The sequence below is a fragment of the Quercus robur genome, chromosome 9 (genome assembly GCF_932294415.1).
Source record: "Quercus robur chromosome 9, dhQueRobu3.1, whole genome shotgun sequence".
NCBI classification, from domain to species: Eukaryota; Viridiplantae; Streptophyta; class Magnoliopsida; order Fagales; family Fagaceae; genus Quercus; species Quercus robur.
The window spans coordinates 2,687,755-2,710,899 of record NC_065542.1 but is presented as its reverse complement, the minus strand read 5'-3'; the positions used below and the strand labels follow the sequence as shown (position 1 = coordinate 2,710,899).

The 23,145-nt window shown below is 32.6% G+C and overlaps 1 protein-coding gene and 1 long non-coding RNA gene across 2 annotated transcripts; both read right to left on the bottom strand.

Moving 5' to 3' along the window:
* Positions 1-2,165: 2,165 nt before the first annotated feature.
* LOC126698145 (uncharacterized) lies at positions 2,166-6,944 on the bottom strand. Its single transcript, XR_007646397.1, has 3 exons — positions 6,572-6,944; positions 2,897-3,279; positions 2,166-2,375 (listed from the first exon to the last, which is right to left on the bottom strand). It is a non-coding gene; the product is annotated as an uncharacterized LOC126698145 (long non-coding RNA).
* Positions 6,945-9,181: 2,237 nt separating this feature from the next.
* Positions 9,182-19,815, bottom strand: LOC126698137 (disease resistance protein RUN1-like). Its single transcript, XM_050395154.1, has 7 exons — positions 19,140-19,815; positions 16,267-17,362; positions 15,181-15,468; positions 14,253-14,984; positions 13,495-14,173; positions 9,903-10,243; positions 9,182-9,810 (listed from the first exon to the last, which is right to left on the bottom strand). The coding sequence occupies exons 1-7, from the start codon at positions 19,634-19,636 to the stop codon at positions 9,277-9,279; spliced, it is 4,167 nt and encodes a 1,388-aa protein (XP_050251111.1). The 5' UTR covers positions 19,637-19,815; the 3' UTR covers positions 9,182-9,276.
* Positions 19,816-23,145: the final 3,330 nt, after the last annotated feature.

Here is a 23,145-nt window from a genome sequence, read left to right as displayed (position 1 = left end):
AAGTCTTCTGGTGTGGCACAACAACAACCGCACTAGTCACTGATTCTAAAATAGGACACACTAGTAATTTTGTGGTGAGAAAAAGATCACCACCAAGATGGTGGTCGCAATAAGCAGCAAAATGCAGTGGAGACAAAACTCACATGAGAGAGAGAGAGAGAGATTAATGCTCTAAGCAATGTATTCAAAAAGAGAAATCAAAATCATGGAAATAAAACTATAAAATTAGATGATAATGTAATCGCTTGAGATTAAATACAACATTAAAATACAGGACCACAAATTGAAATTTTTTATCATATAATAGGATTATATGAAAATTTTAAACAAAAAGAAAATAAAATTTATATATAATTTTTTTATTTTTACTGAACACTAAAATTTTCATTAGTTGACAAAGAAAGCAATATAGCATCATTTAATTTAGTAAAAAAATTGGTGCCCTTGGTAGGTTTTGTAAACAATTAAACTAATAGTTTAATACACCTAAAATTAAATATTTTTATGAAAAAAATACATTGACTAATTTTAATAAATAATCTTAAAAATATTTTAGAAGATAAATTATGTATTATATAACATTATAAAATAATTACATATTCTTGTGCATAGTGTGGGTCCCACTAGTACTAAGTGATGCCTCATTCGAATCTGGAGCCTCATGGAATACAAGATGAGCTACATTTAAAAACTGCTTTGCAAATTCAAATTACCAATTGTTTTGGCTTCAAATCCCTGGACCCATAGAATCCAAAGACCCTCCCACACATCAATGCTATAGCTTTTTCAATATCTCTCCATATCAAGAGGCCTTTCACTTCAAACCACTTTAGCAACTCCTTGTTATAACTGATAACAGGTGATTGGCTTGTATAACCGAGAATCTCTGCCAAATCAGTGGGTTGTACATTTTGTTCCAGTCCATCATTATTCATGATTAGCTTAATCTAACATAGGCGCATTGATAACTGCTTAATTGATATGGCTATAGTTTGTAAGGTACTTAATCTGCTACGGTTCACAATCATTTTGGACATCTAGTGACTAGTGTACAAGTAACCAAGGATGTCAATACCGTACCGGAGGCCGTACCGGTTTGGCCACCGGTACGATATATTTCGGATACTGGTCAATACTGGTGTACCGTTTCGGGTTTACCACTATTTTTTATATTTATAAATAAATAAATAAATAAATAAATAAATATATATATATATATATATATATATATATGTATGTATGTATGTGTCTGCGTATATATATATATTATAATAAATATAAAAGTTTACCATAAAACATTTCCTCAATTCAAACTAATTATTCATGGTTTTAGACTTTAGTATCAATTAAAAGGGAAAAAAAATAAAAAAATAAAATAGAAAGCTTAAAAGTTACCATTGCATACTAAGAAAACAAATAATACTAATAAGTTAGTGCAAATCAGTTACCATTCTGTCTTAACAAAAATTCAAAAATTACAAAACTTAAAAAAAAAAAAAAAAAAAAAAAAAACTTTTTTCTATACCGGCCAGTACGCCCAGTACCGGCCGGTATTGCCCGAAATTGGCTGGTACAACCGGTACAAGACCGATACGGCTGGTATTTTTTCTAGTACGAAACAGGGGGGTCGAGCGTACCGGATTGCTGGCCGGTACGGTATATTCCGACCGTACCGGCCGATACGGTACGGAATCGATAACCTTGCAAGTAACACCACCTATATATGTGCTTCATTACAAGTAATTGGGAAAGGTACCAATGCTCGCAAGATCTTTTATTAATCATCATTTACATTGCACCAAAATTATATTATTTACATTGTCAAATAACATTGATGAAAAGAAAGGCCTAGAAATTATTATTATTATTTATTTATTTAGTTATAATTTATTTTTTCAAAACAAGCACAAATTTCTCTCTATATTATGTTATCAGCTACAAGAATCTCCCTCAAATATCCTTTTCTTAGCTTTTGACACTTGAAACATCTATAAAAATCCAATTAATAAGCATTCAAAACCAGTTTAGTCTACGAGCCTAGCATGTTTCAATTGCCACCAATTCTAATGAAATATAGATTTGACACCAGTTATTCTAATCTGAAACAGTTAAAAGCTTTGGAATATTCATGTTTATGATCAATTTAAATATAAATAATTGGTAGATTTTTTTGGTACTAATAATCGTCTTTCGCCAATTTGTGAAACTTGTTCCACGAGCAACTAGAAATGCTTTTACAATAGGCCCTCTCTCTAAATCCAATCCAAAGGACTTTGGGCATACAAGAAAGACCAAAGCGGCACCTACTGGACTCTCAACCAGATAATATGCTCCAAGATTGACATATTCTCCCTGTATGTTTCCAGCTGATTCCTCTAGCAATACAAAAGAAGAATCATGACTTCTACAATGGCCTGATTTGCTGATTTATTTTGAAGATGGCCATACTATAACTATCAACTAGACAAGTCCAAGAAAGAGATTACTTCAAGGGAGAACTTGTTTGACGCTTTCAACAGTGTTTGTTGACCTTTTAATTGCAAGGAAATATTCTAGAATGGAGACTGAATTAATGCTTAATTAGCTGATCATATGGCATGATTGATGAAACGAAATAGCTTCTAAACTTGTCCAAAATTCACAACTATGGCTCTCATAGACATCAACTTAAATACGCTACACTCTCTTCATTCCTTAGATCTCTTGTTCTTTGTAATTAGTTTTTCTTTTATGTTTCTGCTTTTCTTTCCTTTTTTTGTAATCTTTGATTTGCTTTGTGCTTTTTTACATAAAACAGTTTTTTGAATATACACCTTTCTTACTTATCAAAAAAAAAAAAACTTAAATACGCTACAGTGTATGGGGAAAAAAAAGGTATAGTTTGTGGGAAAGTCACCTGAAAGTATAGCTTGTGCCTTGTAGGCTATCCAATAACAATTATGAACATCATCGGTTCATCCTATGAAAATCGTCATAACTGAAACCATATAAAAATAAAAAATAAAAAGAAGAAGATGAAAGAAAAGATCCTGGCTCTACTGTCTTTATGAAACAAGATACAAGGATATGTCACTTGAATACATTTCCAAATCATTATAGCCAAAACCATATATAAATTCAATACAACATATCAGTCAGACTGACAGAAATGCTTATGCACATCCAGTAGCCATAGCCTCAACTGAAATCCTCCTATGAAAATCCTTCCCATTTAGCAGCTAGACAAAGTATAAACAAAACACGAGTGTCATCTTCTGCTGACTTGTTAATTGTTATCATCTGCATATATGTGAAAACTTGAGTTAGTATGGTACTATAATCAAAACAAAAAAATAATAGCAATTTACTCATTAATAATCAGTATAAGTGGAGTTCCTCCTTGTGTTTTCTAGAAGGCATGTCACCAATGATTATGAAGTATAGACATGGTAGAGACTACACAGTCTCTAGTTTTCACGTTTAAAAAATTTATGAGGATAATTTCTCTTGCTTCTACCAGCACTACACCAGGTGAATATGAAAATTAGCATAATACTTGGACACTTGCAAATGGGATGCCACCTACCTTACCTAAGCAATTTTGCATCTTTACTATGGATACATGTACTTCATTAGCAATTGGTAAATCTAAAGGTGTGCCTTCTAATCTACACTGATAAAAGTAGGGCATTAGCACAAATGCAGAAGCGATTGGAATGTAAAGAAAGCTGAAGCCACCAATATGACAGCATGTATGGTTGGTTAGAACAATCAAGTAAAATAAGTTGCAAGCCACAATAAAGAAGTGGTTGGTCTAATTGTAAAGAACCTAAAGGTGAAGTAACTTTGGTGAGAGTCCCTTCGAGTCTCTTGTTTTGCAGTTTTTTTATTTATATTTTTAATTTTCTTCTTTTAAGAAAGAGAAATTTCATTAACAATAAACTTAAGAAAGTAGAAACATAAATTGCTCTCTATTATTATCTCATCTACTAAAATAGTCTCACTGAAATGTCCCAACTCTAGCTTTGAAAACCAGAAACATCAATAAAAATCCAACTAAGCATTCAAAACTATTTTAGTCTAAAGGCCTAGCACATTTCAATTACCACCAATTTTAATAAAATATAGATTTGACACCAATTACTCTAGTCTGAAATAGTTAGAAGGCTTCGAAAATTCATGCTATATGATAAAGTTGACATAAATTACAGTATAAAGAAGAAGATGAATTAGAAGAAGGGAGGGAGGGTGGGGGGAAAATTTTGTAGAAAGGAAGTGTACGGCACCGAGATCCCAAGACCCATATAGGCCCTGGGCCCAGGCCCAATGGAACGGCCCCATTGCCCTAAGCCCTTCTTGAAACTACCTTCATGTAAAAACAAGTTTTAGGTCTCGAATCCTGAGAAGTGTTCGGCATAAGCTTTCCCGAACAAGCATATGAACCCTGTCCAGGAAAATCATGAAATGCTCGGGGAACTGCATTACCGAGCACAATCGACTAAACTGGAACTAAGTTCCAAGGCCATAATTGTTGCATCCCACTCTCACCTAAACACCCACTTAAAGCAGATAATATTGGACCTTCAATAGTACTAGCGGTGGCTGTAATCATAATCTCCCCACTAACCTTAGCTATAAATAGCAGAAGTTTGGGAAGAGGAGGGGGTTCAGAAAAAAAGAGAGAAAACAATCAAGGAGGAAGAGAGAATGAATATTGCTTTGAGTCTTTCTGCCGAGAACGACCCAAAGTAGGAAATCTTGAAGCCCACTCTACAAATAAATTGTGAGCCCAAGTGAGTTCAAGCCCAATAGTCTCACCTCTGGTTCCCACAGGAAGAATTTTTGTACTAGTAACCTGCTTTTGCCAATTTGTGAAACTTGTTCCATGAGCAAACAAAAATGCTTGTACATTTTAGCAATATAAATAAATAAGCTTGTATAATACACCCTGTCTTTAAATCCAATCTGAAGGACTCTTAAGGATTTAACAAAGGCCACAACAGCACATACTGGTGTCCCAACCAGATAATATGCTCCAAAATAGACATAGGCTCCTCTATGTTGCTAGCCGATTCCTCCGGTGATATAAAGGAAAAATCACAACTTCTACATTAGCTTGATATGCTGGTTTATTTTGAAGAAAGATATTAACAATATAATGGTTAGGCCGTAAGGCCCTTATCTATCAAGTAGGCAAGTCCCAGGAAGAAGATTACATCAAGGGTGAAATTGTTTGAAGCTTTCAAAAGTATTTGTAGACTTTTTAATTATAAGTACATATTCTAGAATAAAGACTGAGTTAATGCTTATTTGATCATAGTGTGATTGAGAAAAAAAAAAGAAAAAGTAATAGCTTTTAAAACTTTGCCAAAATTCACAACTCATGCTCTCATGTAGATTAACTCAAATACACTACATGAGATAAATGTGAGAAAGGCACCTAAAAGTATAGCTTGTAGGCTCAATTTAACTTTACTTCATCCTATGAAAACCTAATAATTGAAACCATATATATCATATCTAATATTGACTAGAACCTGTCAAAAAAGGAAAGGAAAAGAAAAGATCCTGACCATATTCTCATTATGAAAGAAGGATATATCACACGAATACATTTCCAAATCATCATAATATATAAATTCATTACAACATATCAGGATTTTTATCCAAAAAAAAAAAGAAATAGAAAAAACACAGTTAGATTGACAGAAATGCTTGTGCAAATTCAATATCAGTAGCCTCAATTGAAAAACCTTGAGTCAGTATGGTACCATAATTATTGACTCATTCCTAATGAGTGTAATTAAAGTTGCTTCTTGACTGTTTTTGAAGGCATGGCTCCAATGATTCTAAAGTATAATCACGTTAGACATGCCAAAAGAAGTATGCAGTGTATAGTTTTCACATGTCAAAAATTTATTTGGCAGAATTCTCTAGAATTCGCAGCACAAGGTGAATATGAAAATTAGCATAATGCTTGGACAATTACAAATAGGATTCCGAAATAGGACTGAACAATCTACCTTAGCAAAATCCATAGAGCAGTATAAGAGTAAAGCCTGAGAATATATTTCCTATCTAGTCTAGATCATATATTCAACTACTTGAAAGACATACAATATCTATTAAGTTGGGATCTTTTGGACCCACCCCTAAATTGGACAGAATCATAACAGTCTCATTTTAGGGATTTAAATTCAATAATTGAAATTTTATCGATTAAATTGTAAAATGGCCAAATTGAAAAAGTCAAATAGTAATTTATCAAAGAAATATATATAATGAAGATAATAAACAATAACAATATAGTTAAAATTCAAAGAAAGTTACGTTCTTTTTGTTAAATGCACCACCAACACTTTTAATAGCAAAAGGGCAGGGTTCACAAACTATTTGTAATAGTATAAGCACTGATTGCAACAGAAATTTAACTATTATATACTACATGTTGTAATGTTTCAATCCATGCATGTTATGCTACATTCTAATAGCAATTTATATACTTCCATCGTATATGAAATAAAGACTTGTCATTTAAATATCAACAGAAATAAATTAGTAATGAAAATTAGGTATCTTTGTAAATACTAACCAGAGAGATTGGCCACTTCTCTCAAAGCAGCTCTCCACATTTTTTGGGTTTAACAAACGATTTTTCTAAAACTGAGAAACACCTTTTATTTCCACTGAGACTGAGGTGTTGAAGAAGAAGAAGAAGAAGAAGGTGATGGTGATGACATAGACCCTCCTTTGAGTTTTCATGGAAGCCATAGGAAATATAGAGATAAAATTTGAAGCACAATATGTATAGAACTGAAGAAAAAAGGAACATACATAAATTAGTGAAGAAGAAAACAATTTGATTGTGAGAGATGAATGCGAGTGAAAAGTGATTTGGGTAATGAAAAATAGGAGCAGTGACTGTGAATGGGAGAGAGCAAAAGGCAGAGGAAATCAACGCTGGGCTAAAACCGGCAACTGGTCAATAAAGTTAAGAATAAGCTGAATTTATAGAAGGGCCCGGTTAACGTGCCTTTAAGCTATCTATTATTCCATTAATCATTAATTTTAAATTTTAAATTAATTAAAATATAATGTTTAGTTATAAAATTGACAGTAACTTAAAATTACAACTTATATTTAAAAAAATTAACATTACTAGCTATTTTGAAACTTCAATCATTTTTTTTTTTTTTTTTGAATATAAGATAGAATTCTACTCTAACCTAATCTAAGTATATATATATGGGAAACTCTCTCCTAGAGACTTGAATCCCGGCCCTTACCCACCACACCCCACAAGCACTTATACATGTAGAGTGACTATCACACCAAGGATGTGCGGTGGTTGAAACTCCAATCGTTGGATTGCATATTCTTTATGATTTTAATACACATGTCAAATTTTGTGTAATTCAGATATTATTTACTATATGATTTATAAGCTTATATTTTTTGTATAATTTTAAACTACAAAACTTGCAATTTAAATAATTTATTGATTACATAATTATTAATCTTTAATTTTCTAAAAATTTGCAAGCATGGAAGATATGAGAAAACATGTAATCCAATGGTAGATTTGTCAAAATTCATCTCCAATAAAAAAATATTGAGTAAGGTTGTAGCCTTAATTTACAATCAATTTTGTTACTAAATTTTGTCCTTAAGTAAAATGGTTTTATTAATGAATGCCCATAGGACATATTTTAATAAACCATTTTAGAAAGTTTTAATACCACTTTTAAGAAAAATATAAAAAAAAAAAATTGTAAAAAAGTTAGTTATTTTTTTCTTTTTCCATAATAAAATGATTTCCTAAGATAATTTATTAATAGATGCCCTAAGGGCATCCATCAGTAAAATCCCTTCTCTCAAAAAATTAAAAAATAAAATAAAATTCCTCTCACCTTTTTCTCAAAAAAAAAAAAAAAAAAGTTTTCATCTCAATTTATTTAGAAGAGTTTCATCTCTCCTTGTTAGGAAAATTTAGGGTTTTTTTTTTTTTTTTTTTAAGAGTATAGTACATTTAAACGTTGTATTGTTCTATAAAAAAGCATTATATTTTAAGTGTAATTTCAAATTAAATCTTATAATTTTAAAATTAAACCATAGGAGTTTTTTTTTTTTTTTTTCCTCCTTTGAGAAGAAAACCATAGGAGGTATATAATAAGACTATATTACAAATTAAACTTGATAATTCTGCTAATTTAAAATTAAGCCCTAAACTTTTAAAATTGTGTCAATACAAACCCTAACAACACCCAGATGAATCATACATAAAAGTATACAACAGGGCTTAATGCTTAAATCGTATCTCCATGAAAGCTGCTAGGGAACAAAGGCCCTTCAAAATCATGCTTTGAAGTCGATTTACAACAACTATGACCAACTGGGATTTTCTTGGAATAACTTGAACTACCTGTAGAGCATCTCTCTCTACAATAACATTATTGAAATTTTCATTTTTAACAATGTCAAGGAGGATATGTTGCCAGCTGATTCCTCTAGCAATACCAAGGAAAAATAGCTAATTCTACATTGGCCTGATATGCTGATTTAATTTGAAGAAAGAAAATATGATGGTTAGGCCATAACTTTCCACTAGAACAAGTCCTATAAAACGAAGGCCCAAAAGGAACATACTAGACTGAAAACTAGAGAATATATACATGGCTCCCAAACGTTGCCAGCCATGTCCTCTAACTACATTATTATTATTATTATTTTTTTTTTTATACAAGATAGAAATTATACTCTAGTATAATTTAATGACACTTGATGCATAGTAGAAAATAACAGAGTTTTATGACAAGCATAACTACTCAGTACTCACAGATAATTTCCTCTTAAATATATAGGCCTCTTTTATAATCTAAAAAAAAATATTACTTTAATAGTGAACTTGTTTGAAACTTTACTTTTTTGAACAGCAAGGAATATATTTAAGACTGAATACTAAAGTTAATGCTCATTTGATACTATAGCTAGATTAATAAAAAAAATCATAAATTATATGCTTCCAATAAACAAAAAAAATGGTTTCGAAACATCCAACAAATGCATTAACACCCCCCCCCCCCCCCCAAACCCCCCACACACTCAAAAAAAAAAAAAAAAAAAGAAAAGAAAAGAAAAGAAAGAAGAAGAGAAGAAGTTGTAGTTCAACATGCTTGAATATCCAAAATATATAGCCAAAATCAATCATCAATGTTTAACCATCTTACATTTCCATCATTCTAATACTTCGTAAGATTTATTAGTTCAGATCCTTGTACAAATTTAAAACATTACTATCTAATTCCCATATCCACCATTTTTGTTACAGAAACTCTCTAACCACAACGTTCGTAGTCTAGTGTTTTTGGCCATGAATGCCCTTCCTACCCTTTCATTAATTACCAAATAGTCAAGAGCAGATTCAAGCATAACTTTGTCAAACCTTTTTATTTTCATAACTTCTTCATAAAGCTCATTCACATCAAGTTGATCTTTTTTGAGTTTTTTTATTGCTAACTCAATCTTTCCAAGTTGTTTGGAAAACTTATCATTATTAGCATCTTGGTTGACATTAGCACGACTCCTTTTTCTATGAGACCTTGCTTGAGAGAAAGCTGTATTTGAAGAACCAACTTGTTTCCCTTTTGACGCCTTCTCAAAATCAGTAATGTCCTTACAATTGGACTCCAAGTCAACAATCCTTTTTTCTGAATCAATATCACTAAAAGACTTTGCAGAACTCCATCTTGTTGTGTCTTTACCAAAAAGCAAAGCCATCTCATTATACATCTCAATCTTTTTATTCAAATATTGGTCATGATCAGGATGTGCCTGTTTTTTATACAAAAACAAAAACAAAATTAGTTAGGAAGATATCAATCCCTAATAGAACACCTACATATTGATGAAAATATGCCTCATACCATTACTTCCTCGTCATACACTTTCTTTTCACACGTAATCATTTTCAAATTGTCATCCCATCTAAAACAATTCTTTCTGTTACAAAGTTGTGTAATGATTCTCCAAATGCCTTTGATAGTTTGAAGACAATTTTCCACATGTTCAGGTTGGCATTCAACCCCAAATTTGTCACTAATTGCTTGGGCTGCTAGAGCGAATGATCCAGGCATAAATGTATTGGATGGCTTATTACCTTTAGTAGCCTCATTAGCAAGTATCTCAATTATCAAACATTGCATTTGTTTTGACCACCTAAATTGCTCACTTATACTCTCCTCCTCATCTTTTGTTTTGCCTATTGCTACAGTTGCAAGAACAAGAAGAGTAATCAAAATTGAGCACACGAACACAAAAAATTACATGCGAAAACTCTATTTATTGTCCACTAGAAAATTTTATTATCAAAATGAAGGTGCAATCAATCATGGTAGGTCAAGACATGACATTCTTTAATCATGAAAGTGCTAGAAAGTCATAGTACATAGCCAACTCTAAAAAAATTTATTTTCTCCATAACATTATAATCTTCCCATGTGTTGGCATATCTCTATTTTCTTCCTAAACTTCACTTTGTGATTATTGGACTATTGGATTTTTCAAATTATATATCAGGATTTACATCTTCCATAATTGAGCATATGGGCTCAACCCTCATTATGTGATTGTTAATGGCAACAAACTAGGACTACATCCATTGTGTTTTGAATGAACAATAAGGATTTGCATCCAATACACAAAAACTTTTCTTCAAAATCTCCCTTAGTGGTAGTTCACAAGGAAAAGGGACATAGACTAGCTATATAATTCTATTTCACTTTAAGGAGGGTCACGACTAAACTCTTTCAAATGGTATCTACCACCATGATAAGGAAGAGAATTCCTTTTTTATTTCTATAACCAACCTCACCAAGATAATATTTACTTACAAATTTACAAAAAATAGAAAAGAAATACTAGTAAATGCTAATTATTTATAATATTTATAAATTTCCATAACCTGGAGACATCATTTAAAAAACAAAATTATGTCCATGCACAGAGTTAGTTTGCAAGGAAAAGTGACATAGACTTAATAATTTACACACACAGGAGTAGTTCGCAACGAAAAGTGACAGAGTCATAGACTAAAAAAATTTATTTCATTTTCAGGAGGATCATGACTAAACTCTTTCAAATGGTATTTTTCCACTGTGATAATGGAAGAAAATTCCTTTTTATTTCTATAACTAGCATCATCAAAATAATATTTACATACAAATTTAAAGTAAATAGAATAGCATTACTAGAAAATAATGATTGTTTATAATAATTATAAATCCCCCTAACCTAGAGATGTCATTTAAAACACAAAAATCATGTCTACACACACACACACACACATAGCCATTGTCACCTCCACTCCCCACCATGTTATCACCAATGAGGCACAGACACAGACATGACATGGCAATTCTTGAAAAATTAGGACACAACAAGGCGGGAGCACATTAATTAATTAATATTTAGGTTACTTAAAAAATTTTACACATATTTTATGTTTATTTTAGTTTTTAAAAATGAGTAATAACCATTAAATTCTTTTAAAAAAATCTAATATTTTGATAAGTTTCTCTTTTTCTTTTTTTCTTTTTTTGGATAAGAAATATATGATATGATATTTCTGATTTATTCTTTTAAAATGTGAAATTTCACAATTATGGTAGTTATTAATAAGTATTTTTTTAATAATTCGATAACTAAATTAATAAAAATCAAATCTCAATAACCATTAAAAATTGGATTTTTCCTAAAACTTGTAGAACCATTTATTTGGAATAACTAGAAAAAACTATTAAACTTATTTGAACTTCTAAAAGCATGTTTTTAAGATTTATTTGATATCTTGGGCTATTTGAATTAATCGGGGATGTACGGCACCTTATATTGCAAATTGGCAGTTGTTAAGAATTTATTCAGGAATATGGGAGATGGTTTAGCTTGATTTTGTTAAATTGGGCTAAAGTTTGTTTGGGAGGTTAGGTAAAACTTCATTGGGGCATTTTAAGTGTTAGACATATAATGGTCAAGTGGCCAAACCAATTGTAGGCCCATATACTAGTAGAACAAGCAAATTAACTTTGAGTTAGTCTACAGTTAGCTTAGGATTAGTCTAGTATATAAACCACACATTGGTTTCATCGTAAACTAAAGAGCTTAATAGACAAGATGAAGCCATTAAGGGCTTTATGCCGTGGACATAAGCCATTAGGCTGAACCACGTTAACCTTGTATTCACTCTCTCTCTTTGATACCCCCGCTCATCATTCAATCGATCACAATCACACAACAACTTTAACATGAAGGATTTGAATTAATTGTTGGCTGCCTTGTTATTAATTTATGGGATGGTTATTAAGTCGGAATTTAGACCTCAATTGGAGCTTACGTCAACTCTTTAATGGTTATAGTGTTATCTCATTTATAGCACTATCTTACTTTGTCTACGGTCAAGAAAGTCTAGGGACACAATTTTTGTGTCAAAGTTTTTCTAAAATTCTGAAGTGGTCGACTATGAGCCTATGAGTGGTGGAGAATAAGTGATAGATCGATGTAAAAGGAATTTTCCACCACTCACGATCGACCACTTAAGCAAGTTAGGACAAATAGTGTGGTTCTACAAGAAGTGGTTTATGGTTTAGTTAAGAGTATCTTTAGTTGGAGTTGGACTTAAATACTTTGACCTTATTGTTGATTAGGCTCTAGTTGAGCTCATTTGAGAAATTCGAGGGGAATTCTTGATTTGTGTGTGGTAGCAAGGTAAATAAATACTTAATGGGATTTTTGGAAAAAAGAATACAATTATTTATTTCATGCAGCCTTTTTTTGGGTAAACAGAATTGGAACATTGTTCATTAAACTATTCTTTTCCTAAAATTAAAGTACTATGTCTATCATCAATCTTGTTATTTGTTTTATTTAAGCAAACTGCATTGCACTAAGTTGCGTATTGCAAGATGCATGATTTTTTAGCTTGGAAAATATGAGATCTTTGATAATGGATTTTAGAGAGAAGGTATCTTTGAATTGTTTTGGCCTATTAGTTTGCTTCCAGTCAAGCAAAAAAACAACAAAGAAATTATTGGATTGTGCTTGCCAATAAGAAAACCAATGATACACACAAATCCACAAAATCTTCTCACTTAATTCCCTGACATTCTTGTCAAGACTTGCATTAGCCACAAGTCTTATAAGTCCGAGTTTTAGCTAGTTTTTAGGCTCCTTGTAACTAATGATAATGTAGGTTGAAAAATAAAGTTCTTTAGAATACTTGTATTGATCTAATGTGATAGAATTGAAGGTTAATTTACAATAATACCAAAGCAAAGGGTGATTTGGATTGCTTGCACTTGCAGTAGTCACATTTACTCAATATCCTATTATGACTAGTCACAGTTTAGATTTCTCGTATCTGTTTATACACACACACAAATCTAGACAAATCTAGACAATAAAGAAAATTATGTAAAATAAAATAAGACTTGTAACAGGAAGGACGTGTAAGATGGTGATTACCTCCTTCAGTTTCCTCAGGAAAGCTCCAACTTGCACTAGGTTCTGCCTCCCTATTGTCATCATAGGTTGCCTTAAATTTGGCAGCCTTTACTACTGCTGAATTTTCAAATTCATGGTGGACACAATCCCAACCGTCAGAAGTATTGATGCAGCTACTGCTGCATTGTGCAATTGTTAGGTTGAACTCTTCCACGTCTTGCTCATATATCAAACGGACTGCACATTTGATCACCTCCACTCTTGGGCTATTGGTGTCAAATACAACCTTAATCCGACTGCATTGATAATTCCAACATGTAGCTGGCCAATCATCACGAGACAAATACAATAGCCAAAGATGACCCACACTGTACTTAAAGGATGTCTCCCCAATGACAACTTCAAAAGTATGGTGAGGGCCGTGAGGCGTATCACCAAGAGCTATCACGTGACCTTTAAGACTATATCTTTCACTTGAATAGCAAGAACGATTTATTCTGAAAAATGCACACAAAGCAAATCCCATCCACCTGCTATTACACCAATTTGGTGGCAGCTCTATGCTTATTGAATACCCAAACCTTTGATGGGTTAACCATGGTGGAACTTCAAACCCAGGAATAATGATGTTGAATGCATCTCCAGATCTATCTTTCCTTTTGTCAGAAGTTTTATATCCAATTTTTGGGTACATGAGTCCCTGTACCAGAAAAAAACAAGAAATTTAACAATCACAGAGAGAGAGAGAGAGAGAGAGAGAGAGAGAGAGAGCAGATTACCTTTAGGTAATGTTTAAGTATTGCAAATGCCAGACCATCACTGTCCTCATTATATTCAACTAACTTGAAGCAATTAAAAAATGAAATAAATGGTTGTAACAAATTGCTCGTACTGAGAAGTGCTGGTGATGGTTCTAGGGAAGAACAACCTTCAGCATTTATGTGTCTCACATTTGATGGAAACTCTGGCAATGAGTGAAGTTGAATGCAGTTGCTCAAATTAAGAACTTCCAATTTCTGAAGTTGACTGATGCTTGCAGGTAAGGCAAAGACAAGCTTGTTTGTAGATAGTGATAAATATTTTAAAGAGCGGGCGCAGAAAACACTATCAAGCCTTGACTTAAAAAATTGCTTTTCACATCCACGACATATCAAGAAACTAATGGAAGAGGGAACTTCTCTAATAGCAGTTCCAGTCAAATCAAGTTCCCTCAAATGTTCGGTTTTCCCTAAGTTCTCTGGCAGGTTGGCAAGTTTTGAACATCCCAAAAGAATGAGTATTTCAAGAGATCTTAAACCATCCATGTTGCTAGGAAGGTTGGTAAGAGATCGGCAGAATTCCAAATTTAGAACTGTAAGCCTACTGAGTTGTCCAATAGATGGGTCGATCTCAACCAAATTTATGCAACCTCTAAGACATAGTCTCTCAAGTCTCGGAACCCCTGTGAAGTCAGGTGTTCTAATAAGGTTTTTGGATAGTTCAAGATCAATGAGTTTTAAGTTGTTTAAGTACTGTTCAACCAAAAAAAAATGGGGATAATTAGCTTCCATCAAACAAAGAATTTATTTTAATAACATAAATTTTGTTTTCAATTAAAACAATTCTAATAATGAAAAAATGAAGCTCAGATACGAAGGGAGTGTATTGAAATTGCTCTTAAAAAAATGATAAATAATAAATAATAGAAAGACAAAAGAACAAAATTACCTTTACACCTTTCCATAGATATTCAATTTTGCTAAACCACATTTTAAGTTCAACAAGCTCTTCTGATTGAAAACTGGATGGCAAACATTTTGAAGAATACCCATGCCATTCAAGAAATCTTAAGTTATTAGAAAGATGATTGAGGCCATTTGGGATGTGCACATTATCGATTATAAGCAATCTAAGATTACACATCTTTGAAAAAGCTTCAGGACAGGCTTCAAGTTTCCTGCATGCTTCATCCCCTTCAAATGAGTCTAGGACTATGGCTTGAATTGCTTTTGTTGCCTAAAAATAAAAAACAAAGATCAGTGAATTGCACAACAAAAGATGAGAATACTTAAGTTTTTTACCGTGTTAGAGGGGACCCTAATATCTATACTCTCAGTTTTCCACAAATATAACCTCCTCTTAAGCATTGGTAGATCCAAGAAGGTTGAGGGTGAGAAATTTCTCCATTTACAACTTCAAATTTAACAGATAGAAAGAATATTATAATTAAGAATCTAACAATAACTATTAGATCATAACACAACATCATTTGTTAAAGTTTTCTCCGAAAAATCCTATTTATTTTATATATTAAGAGTGTTATTTTCTTTTGAGAATCAAACAATTCAACTATAAAGGATGCAATTCTAAATTTTAGAACAATGATTTTAAAATTTAAAAAAAAAATACAAATGATGATTAATATGAGGCCTATAATGGAAGTTTGAAAAAAAATAATTTCTAGGTAAATACTCATGCACCTTAGGGATCAAAAGATGAATGAGTGGTTGACTAAGTCAAGAAGGAGGAATTCAATTTATAACAATGTCACAATCACATTATGTTTTCTAAATGTAAGACATAAAGAAACATGAATTCATATTTATAAATAAATAATGTGACAATCACATTATGTTTTTAAAATATAGGAAATAGTCAGCATATTAGCATGAAATTTTGTATTCTATATCTTATGAATTAAGTGCTTAGGTAACTTTTTTTTCTTAAAAAATTAATTTCTTTAATGAAATTGTGTTTGTTTATCTATTCAATCTTGCCCCTTAAATAAAATGCTGGTTTTGCCACTATTCTTACCGTATTGTTCATCAATACATGCAACAAATCCTCACGAAGCCACAATCTACTGCGCCTCCCTGGTTCTTCAATTGATTCTTGACGGACAATTTCCCAGCCCATTTCTTGTAATAGATCATGCATCCACAATTTGTTGTTTTCTATAGTTATGAGAGATTTATCCATGAGAACTCTTATACCAATTGTTGCGTCAAAACCACAATTCTCTAATATCTCTATTACTCGATCTTTCATCTTCCCTCTAAAGAAACACGCAACATCTAGGAATATCACCTTCCACATTTCCTTTAGTCCATCGTAACTTACTTTAAGTGTATCAAATATTTTTCTTTCAGGATTTTTTTTCAAATTCTTCACTGCACTTTGCCACTCGTCCACTGTTCTTTCAACCATAAAGGATCCCAAAGTTACGAGAGCTAATGGAAGACCATTAGCATAGTATACAACATCCTGGGAGAGCTGCATTTGATCTCCTTCGGGTTTCCCATTTTTGAAGGCTTTCAAACAAAAAAGTTTCAGAGCATCATCATCATTTAAAGTGTTAGGCTTATATATATTATGCACTCCATGTTGGACCAACAAATGTTCATCTCTAGTTGTAATGATGATCCAACTTCCCAGTCCAAACCAGCAATGATCTCCAGCCAATAATTCTAATTGGTCCAATTGATTAACATTATCTAGAACAAGTAGAACTTTTTTATGACGTAGTCTACTCTTGATCATGTTAGCTCCATCATAAACATCCCATACATCTATATTGCTTTCCTCCAAAATTTGTGCAAGAAGCTGCTTTTGTAATCGAGCCAAACCATGCTTTTCTGAAACTTCCTTAATATTAGCAATAAAGCTAGAACCTTCAAAATGGTTACATTTTGTTTCATAAATCACTCTAGCAAGAGTTGACTTTCCTAGCCCCCCCATGCCACAAATCCCTATCATGCAAACACTGTTCCCGAGACCTAAATATGGAGTGATCAATTCCTCCATTGGAGAATCTATTCCTACCAAGTCTTTGGTAATGATTGAGAATTTTGACCTCGATCTCTGTAGAATATTATCCACAATATATCGGATAGCTTCTGACTCATATTTCCTGTGGAGAAGATTGAACAATAATTACAAGGTGGTCTCAATGAGTCATAAATTGCAGGGGGGAAGAGGGTAGGGAGAAAAATATTAGGTAATAATACTCCCTTGGTCAAACAAATAAGAATTCATTGACTCATGGAGCTGATAGAAGTAGAACCATCCATATAAGTAGTGTATTATCATATTAGTTGTATATGTAACATGTAATAAATCCATAAATTTTCTTAGGGATTTATATACTTATATAACCATGTTTTGAAGCTTCTTAGATTTCTAAAGTTCAATCTTTATCCAATCCTATCGCTTTAGGTGTAATTCCATGCATTTTTCCCCCCATCAGGAGGGTACCACAGGGGGGGTGTTGGGATGGGGGTGATAAGAAATGGGTATTCAAAGCTGTCAATTATCATTCTTGCCAAGACATGTGGAATTTCCAAATCATGGAAGCAAAAGAACAAAAAAAGCAGCAAAGGAGCAGGGGATGCTAGTAGCGTAGCAGCCGTAGCTGCAAAAATATCAAGGGAGGCAATTAAGTGCTATCATCCAATACCATTGCTTAGGTTAGCAATGATAAGCCTGATAAATCCAAAATCTACTTTCAACAGAGCTACGTCAATTGATAAAAAATTTAGGAATCTGAATTCATGACTGATTGTTGAGTGAAACTAAATTTGAATAGATTTAGTAGAACACGATAAATATACAAATTTATATTTCTTCAGTATGAAATATTAATAACAAAGGCAGTACTCAAATTTAGCAAAGTAGATAACCAAAAAGCTGAACATGTTTTCTAATACCTGATAAAATGAGTGAAGAGAAGGTAATGGTTTCTTTACTGGAAAAAAAAAAGGAACTACAACTTTTTAAAGCTTAGTGACATAAAAAGCCCAAGCTTTTACCCATTGAATCCAGGCCCAAAGGTATGTGACTATTGAAGAGATAAAATGCTTCAAAATTTCAAATGCCTTTTCTTTCTTCCTTTTAAGAGAAGGTGTTCTTTGAATTTCCATTTCTGCAGAATTGTGCATGTTGACACCTCATTGTTACAAATGAAATGCATTACCTCATCTACAAACTCCTCGAAGGTACCCCTAATATCAAAATAAACTCCTCAAAGCTCTACTTCTACAAAATAATGTAAACAATTGGTTTGGGAATAATATGTTTAAATTGTGCTATATGGATTTTAATTAAACCAAAACAATCATCGATCCATAACTAAATCTTTATGAAAACTATCGAAATGCCTAGCATGAACTTAATCCAACCCATGACATGGCAGAAGGTTATTTTGGATCATTAAAGCACCAGGTCGGGTTATAAAAGTGAAGTGTTTCCAAAATTCTTTCTATTGACTTAAATTCTTAAAGTGGCCATGATAGAATAATTGCTGGATATGCTTGTTCATAAAATGAAGGCAGAAAATCAAGCACTACCCCATCTTGGAGCCACCCCCAAACTATTCCTCCCTATAATTAGCTGATGTTTGTGGGAGGATGGATAACACGCACCAGTGAGAATATATAGGTGCTCAAAGAGCACATGACACCCATGTTAGCTGTCACATAAATCACTCAATAATAGATTGCCTCTCCATTGTATAATTAATTTTCTTGTAAAAATGTATGATGTATCAACCATTTTCATAGGTAGACTATGATTAGATAACAAGTAATGTCAGCAGTATATTTCACAGAAAGTGATTCAAGTAGGATATAAAAGAAGAATGTCATTTAAATATCAACATAAAATTAACTAAATTTTCTCATGGAAATTACCTCTCCTGTAAATGCCAACCGGAGAGATTTGCCACTTCTCTCAAAGCGTTCTTCCATGATTCTACCTCCTGTATGTTATCTGCTTTGTGTTTTGCAAAGGCTTGTTCAAAAGTTCCCCTCTGATTCCGTACATCAGGTGGACTTACAAAGTAAAAAACTGGCAGAACTATCAGTCCCATGTCTTCCCTGCATTTGACAATCCTTGCAAGCTCATCCAAACACCATGTCGAGGATGCATAGTTTCTTGATAGAATGACAACAGCAAATCTCGATTCTTCAATTGCTTTCAAGAGTTCTGGGGAAATGGATTTTCCTCTTTCAAGTTTTTCATCGTCTCTAAAGGTGAAAATGCCCTTCCTTATCAAAGCAGCATACAGATGGTCTGCAAAACTATAGCGGGTGTCCATGCCTCTGAAACTGAGGAACACATCATATTTCCACCGAGGTATTAAAGAAGAAGGTGGTGATGATGACGATGAGGCTCCTTGAGTGTTCATGGAAAACTGGTAAAGCTTGAACAACGTTCAATCAAAACTGAAGAAAAGACATAGGAGAAGGAAAATAAATAAAAATGTGAGAAGTCAAAGTTTTGGGAAACGAAACTGCAGCAACAATTGTAAAGAGGAAATAACGCGGCACCTATTTGAGTAAAGGGAGAGGAAGGTGTGCGATTCATGTACCCAGTTCAGTCAAGTCAACCGCTCTCATTGTCAGTCATAGAAAAAACGAAGTCTCTATTTTTTATGGCGCAAAAGCACTAGACTACTAATTAAGAAAGATTCAGGCGTTTGGTAGGCATTTTAAACGATCGTTTTCAATTTTTAAATAATATTACAAATTTTTTTACAAATTTTTTTATTTACACATATTTCAAAAAATTATAAACAATACTACTCAAATTTTTTTACCGAACGGGCTCTCAGGTCTTTTGGTTTAACTTGTCTCTATCTTATACCCTATATTTTTTAATTTGATTCATAACTTTTTAATTGTATTAATTTAGTCTCTAATCTTTCAGTACCGTGTCAATTTAGTCCTTGTCGTTCTCTTTTGAATGAAAATTCACAATATGTCTAATGACTAAAATAGAAAATTAGCTTCTATTGATGTGACAATAAACTAAAATTTTTATTTTTGGCGTTTGCTATGTCAACAATTTTCATCCAATATATAATAATATGGACTAAATTGACATGACACTGAAATGGATCAAATTGACACAATTGAAAGGTTAGAGGCCAAATTGAAATATTGTGTAAAAAATAAGGATCAAATATGTAGTTTATCTTTTCTTTTCTTTTTCTTTTTTTGTAAAACAAAGAAAGGGAGTGGGGAGATAAGAAAATAGGAAGAATTTTTTTTTTTTTTTTTTTTTTTTGAGAAACAAATACACACATAAGAAAGAGAGAAATAAGTTCTAACACAAACATATACTCTTTAGGGTGAAATTATCCTCAATCAAAGAGAGTAGATTGAAAATTTTGTGGGTTAGAAGTTTTCTCTTTGGTCCATCGTTTGGGGTGAAATAATTTTCTCCCTAGTTTGGGGTGAAAGGTAAAGGAGAGATGAGTTTGGAAATTCCAAATCTACCATCCTTTATTCAACTTTAAAGCTCCCCTTTTTTTTTTTCTGCTTTTGTTAAGTTTAGGTTTTTTTCCCCTAAACTTTTTGGATTTTTTTTTTTCCTTACTATCAAGGGCATCTAAATAAATTTATACAATAAAACATTTTTTAATGGTTAGTCTATAACTAGATTTTCAAAGGGTTGATTAGTTTGTTTTGTGTTTGTGTTGTTTTGTTTTGGTTAGAAATAATAGGATTTGTAAAATTTTATGGGTGATGTTAATGGGTGCCCTTAGGGCAATTGTTAATAAATTATTCTAAAATAGTTTTGATACCACTTTTATGGGAAATAGAAAAAACTATTAAAATATTTTTTTTTCTTTCTCATAAATATTTTCCTAAAATGGTTCCCTAAAAAATGCCTTTAGTGCATCTGTTAACTTCTCCCTATTCTATATATCTATATATATTATCATATCTCTAAAAGTAAAAGCGTAGCATTTACTGTTGCTACACTCCTATTGAGCCACATTAGGGCCACATCAACCACTTATTTCCAACCATTTCTCTTTTTATTTTTTGACTCTTTTTATTTATATATTAATTTTTTAGTTTAATGTTACATTTTCTCCAACCTTTCCCCTTCATTTTTACCTTTTCATCTCCCCACTGCTATCAACCTTAATATCATTTTTCCTTTATCCCTTCATCTTCTTTTTATTTTAAGTTTTTTCTTATCTCCATCCTATTATTATAAATTTGATATTCTCTCTCATTTTATACATATTTTCTCACACAAAAAAAGTTATTACTCTCTCGCTCTCTCATTTTTTTTCTTTTTCTTTTGTGGATTTTTTTCTTTTTTTATTTATTTATCTATCTCTACTTTTTGTTAATGAATTTTTATGTTTTTAGAACTTTACTTTAGATTGATGTAATTTGGTTTTGTATTTTTAAATAGTATATAAGAATATAATGTTTATCTAATTATTGCTTGATTTTTGTTGAGTCACATCAAACATTTATTTTCAACTATTTTCCTCTTATTTTATTATTATTAACTTTGTACCTTATTGTTACCTTTTCTCCAACATTTCCATTTCCATTTTACATTTTCATCTCCCCATTACTATCTTCTTTTATCTCTTTACCTTCCTTTCATTTGAACTCTTCTTAAGTCCATCCTCGTATTATAAATTTGCTACTCTCTCGCATTTTATACATATTTTTCCACACAAAAAAGGTTATTACTCTCTCTCTCTCTCTCTCGTGTTTTTTTTTTCCCCTTTTTTTTGTGTGGATTTTTTTGGTTTTGTGTTTTTAAGTTGTTATCTTTTTTTTTTTCTTCTTTTCTTTGATTGTTAAATGTTATCATATTGCATTATAAAGATAGTATATATAAATGTAAGGACAATGGGCCCAAAAATATATGTTGGGCCTTGGCCTTGTCCGAGGATGTCAGTGGTTCAAGGATAGATCAATGGTAAGGTAGACGTAAGACTTTGAACTCCACAAGCCAGCTATGACTACAGAGGTAGGCCGAGGAGGAGTATCTCCTCAGTTAAACGAAGAAGGGGGTCAGAAGGTCTGTCCTATTATCTAGAGTGACATTCTAGGAAATTATGTTGATAAAGATATGCACTGCGAATGTACAGGACAAAATGGGAGTTGAGAAATATCTAGGGGAAAGCTACTACCACCACATTAAATGCTCTGCAGCTAACTCTCTGGCTGCATTAATGTGGAGAAGACCCCTAAACAATGCTGCCTTGGCTACCCCAACTCATAGAAAGCTTGAGAAGGTGTCCGATGGAACAAGCACTCAAGTAGTGGCTTGGGCGATCAACAATTGGAGGGCTAAGATCATCTAAAGGGAGTTATATAATGCAAGAGACCCTCTCTGGAAAGGGGATCGAGAAATTGAGAAAGAAACACTGTAGCAATCTAGAATTGAACTTATAATCAAACTTGAGAACTAATATATAACAACTTATCTCCTCGGATTGTGTCCAAAACGATTTTATTTAGAATTAGCCAATCTATCTTCATTTGTTGGTCATCTGAATCCACTTTACTCATTGTCTAATTCATTAAACCCCAGTTTTTCAACCCATTTTTTACAAATTCATTGTATTGGGCTTTTTGGGCCTAAGTTCATTTATCCTTTGGCCTTGGGACTTAAATTGTGCCCATACAATTGGTGCCGTCTGTGGGAAATTCTAGTGTTGTAGTGAGTCCAATGTCCAACTATGGTAGGTTCAAGTCCAAACCAAGCAGAATCTATGGGACTCCTCGGATCACTGCCTTAGATAAGTTAATATCCTTGATTATTTGCCTAAGTGTTGAACAAAACCAGGGCTATGTCAGGTCCCTCAGATCTTTTTCTACTAAGTGTTTTGCTCATCTCTATGAGGATGAGCCTTCCCTGTGAATGACCCAGTGC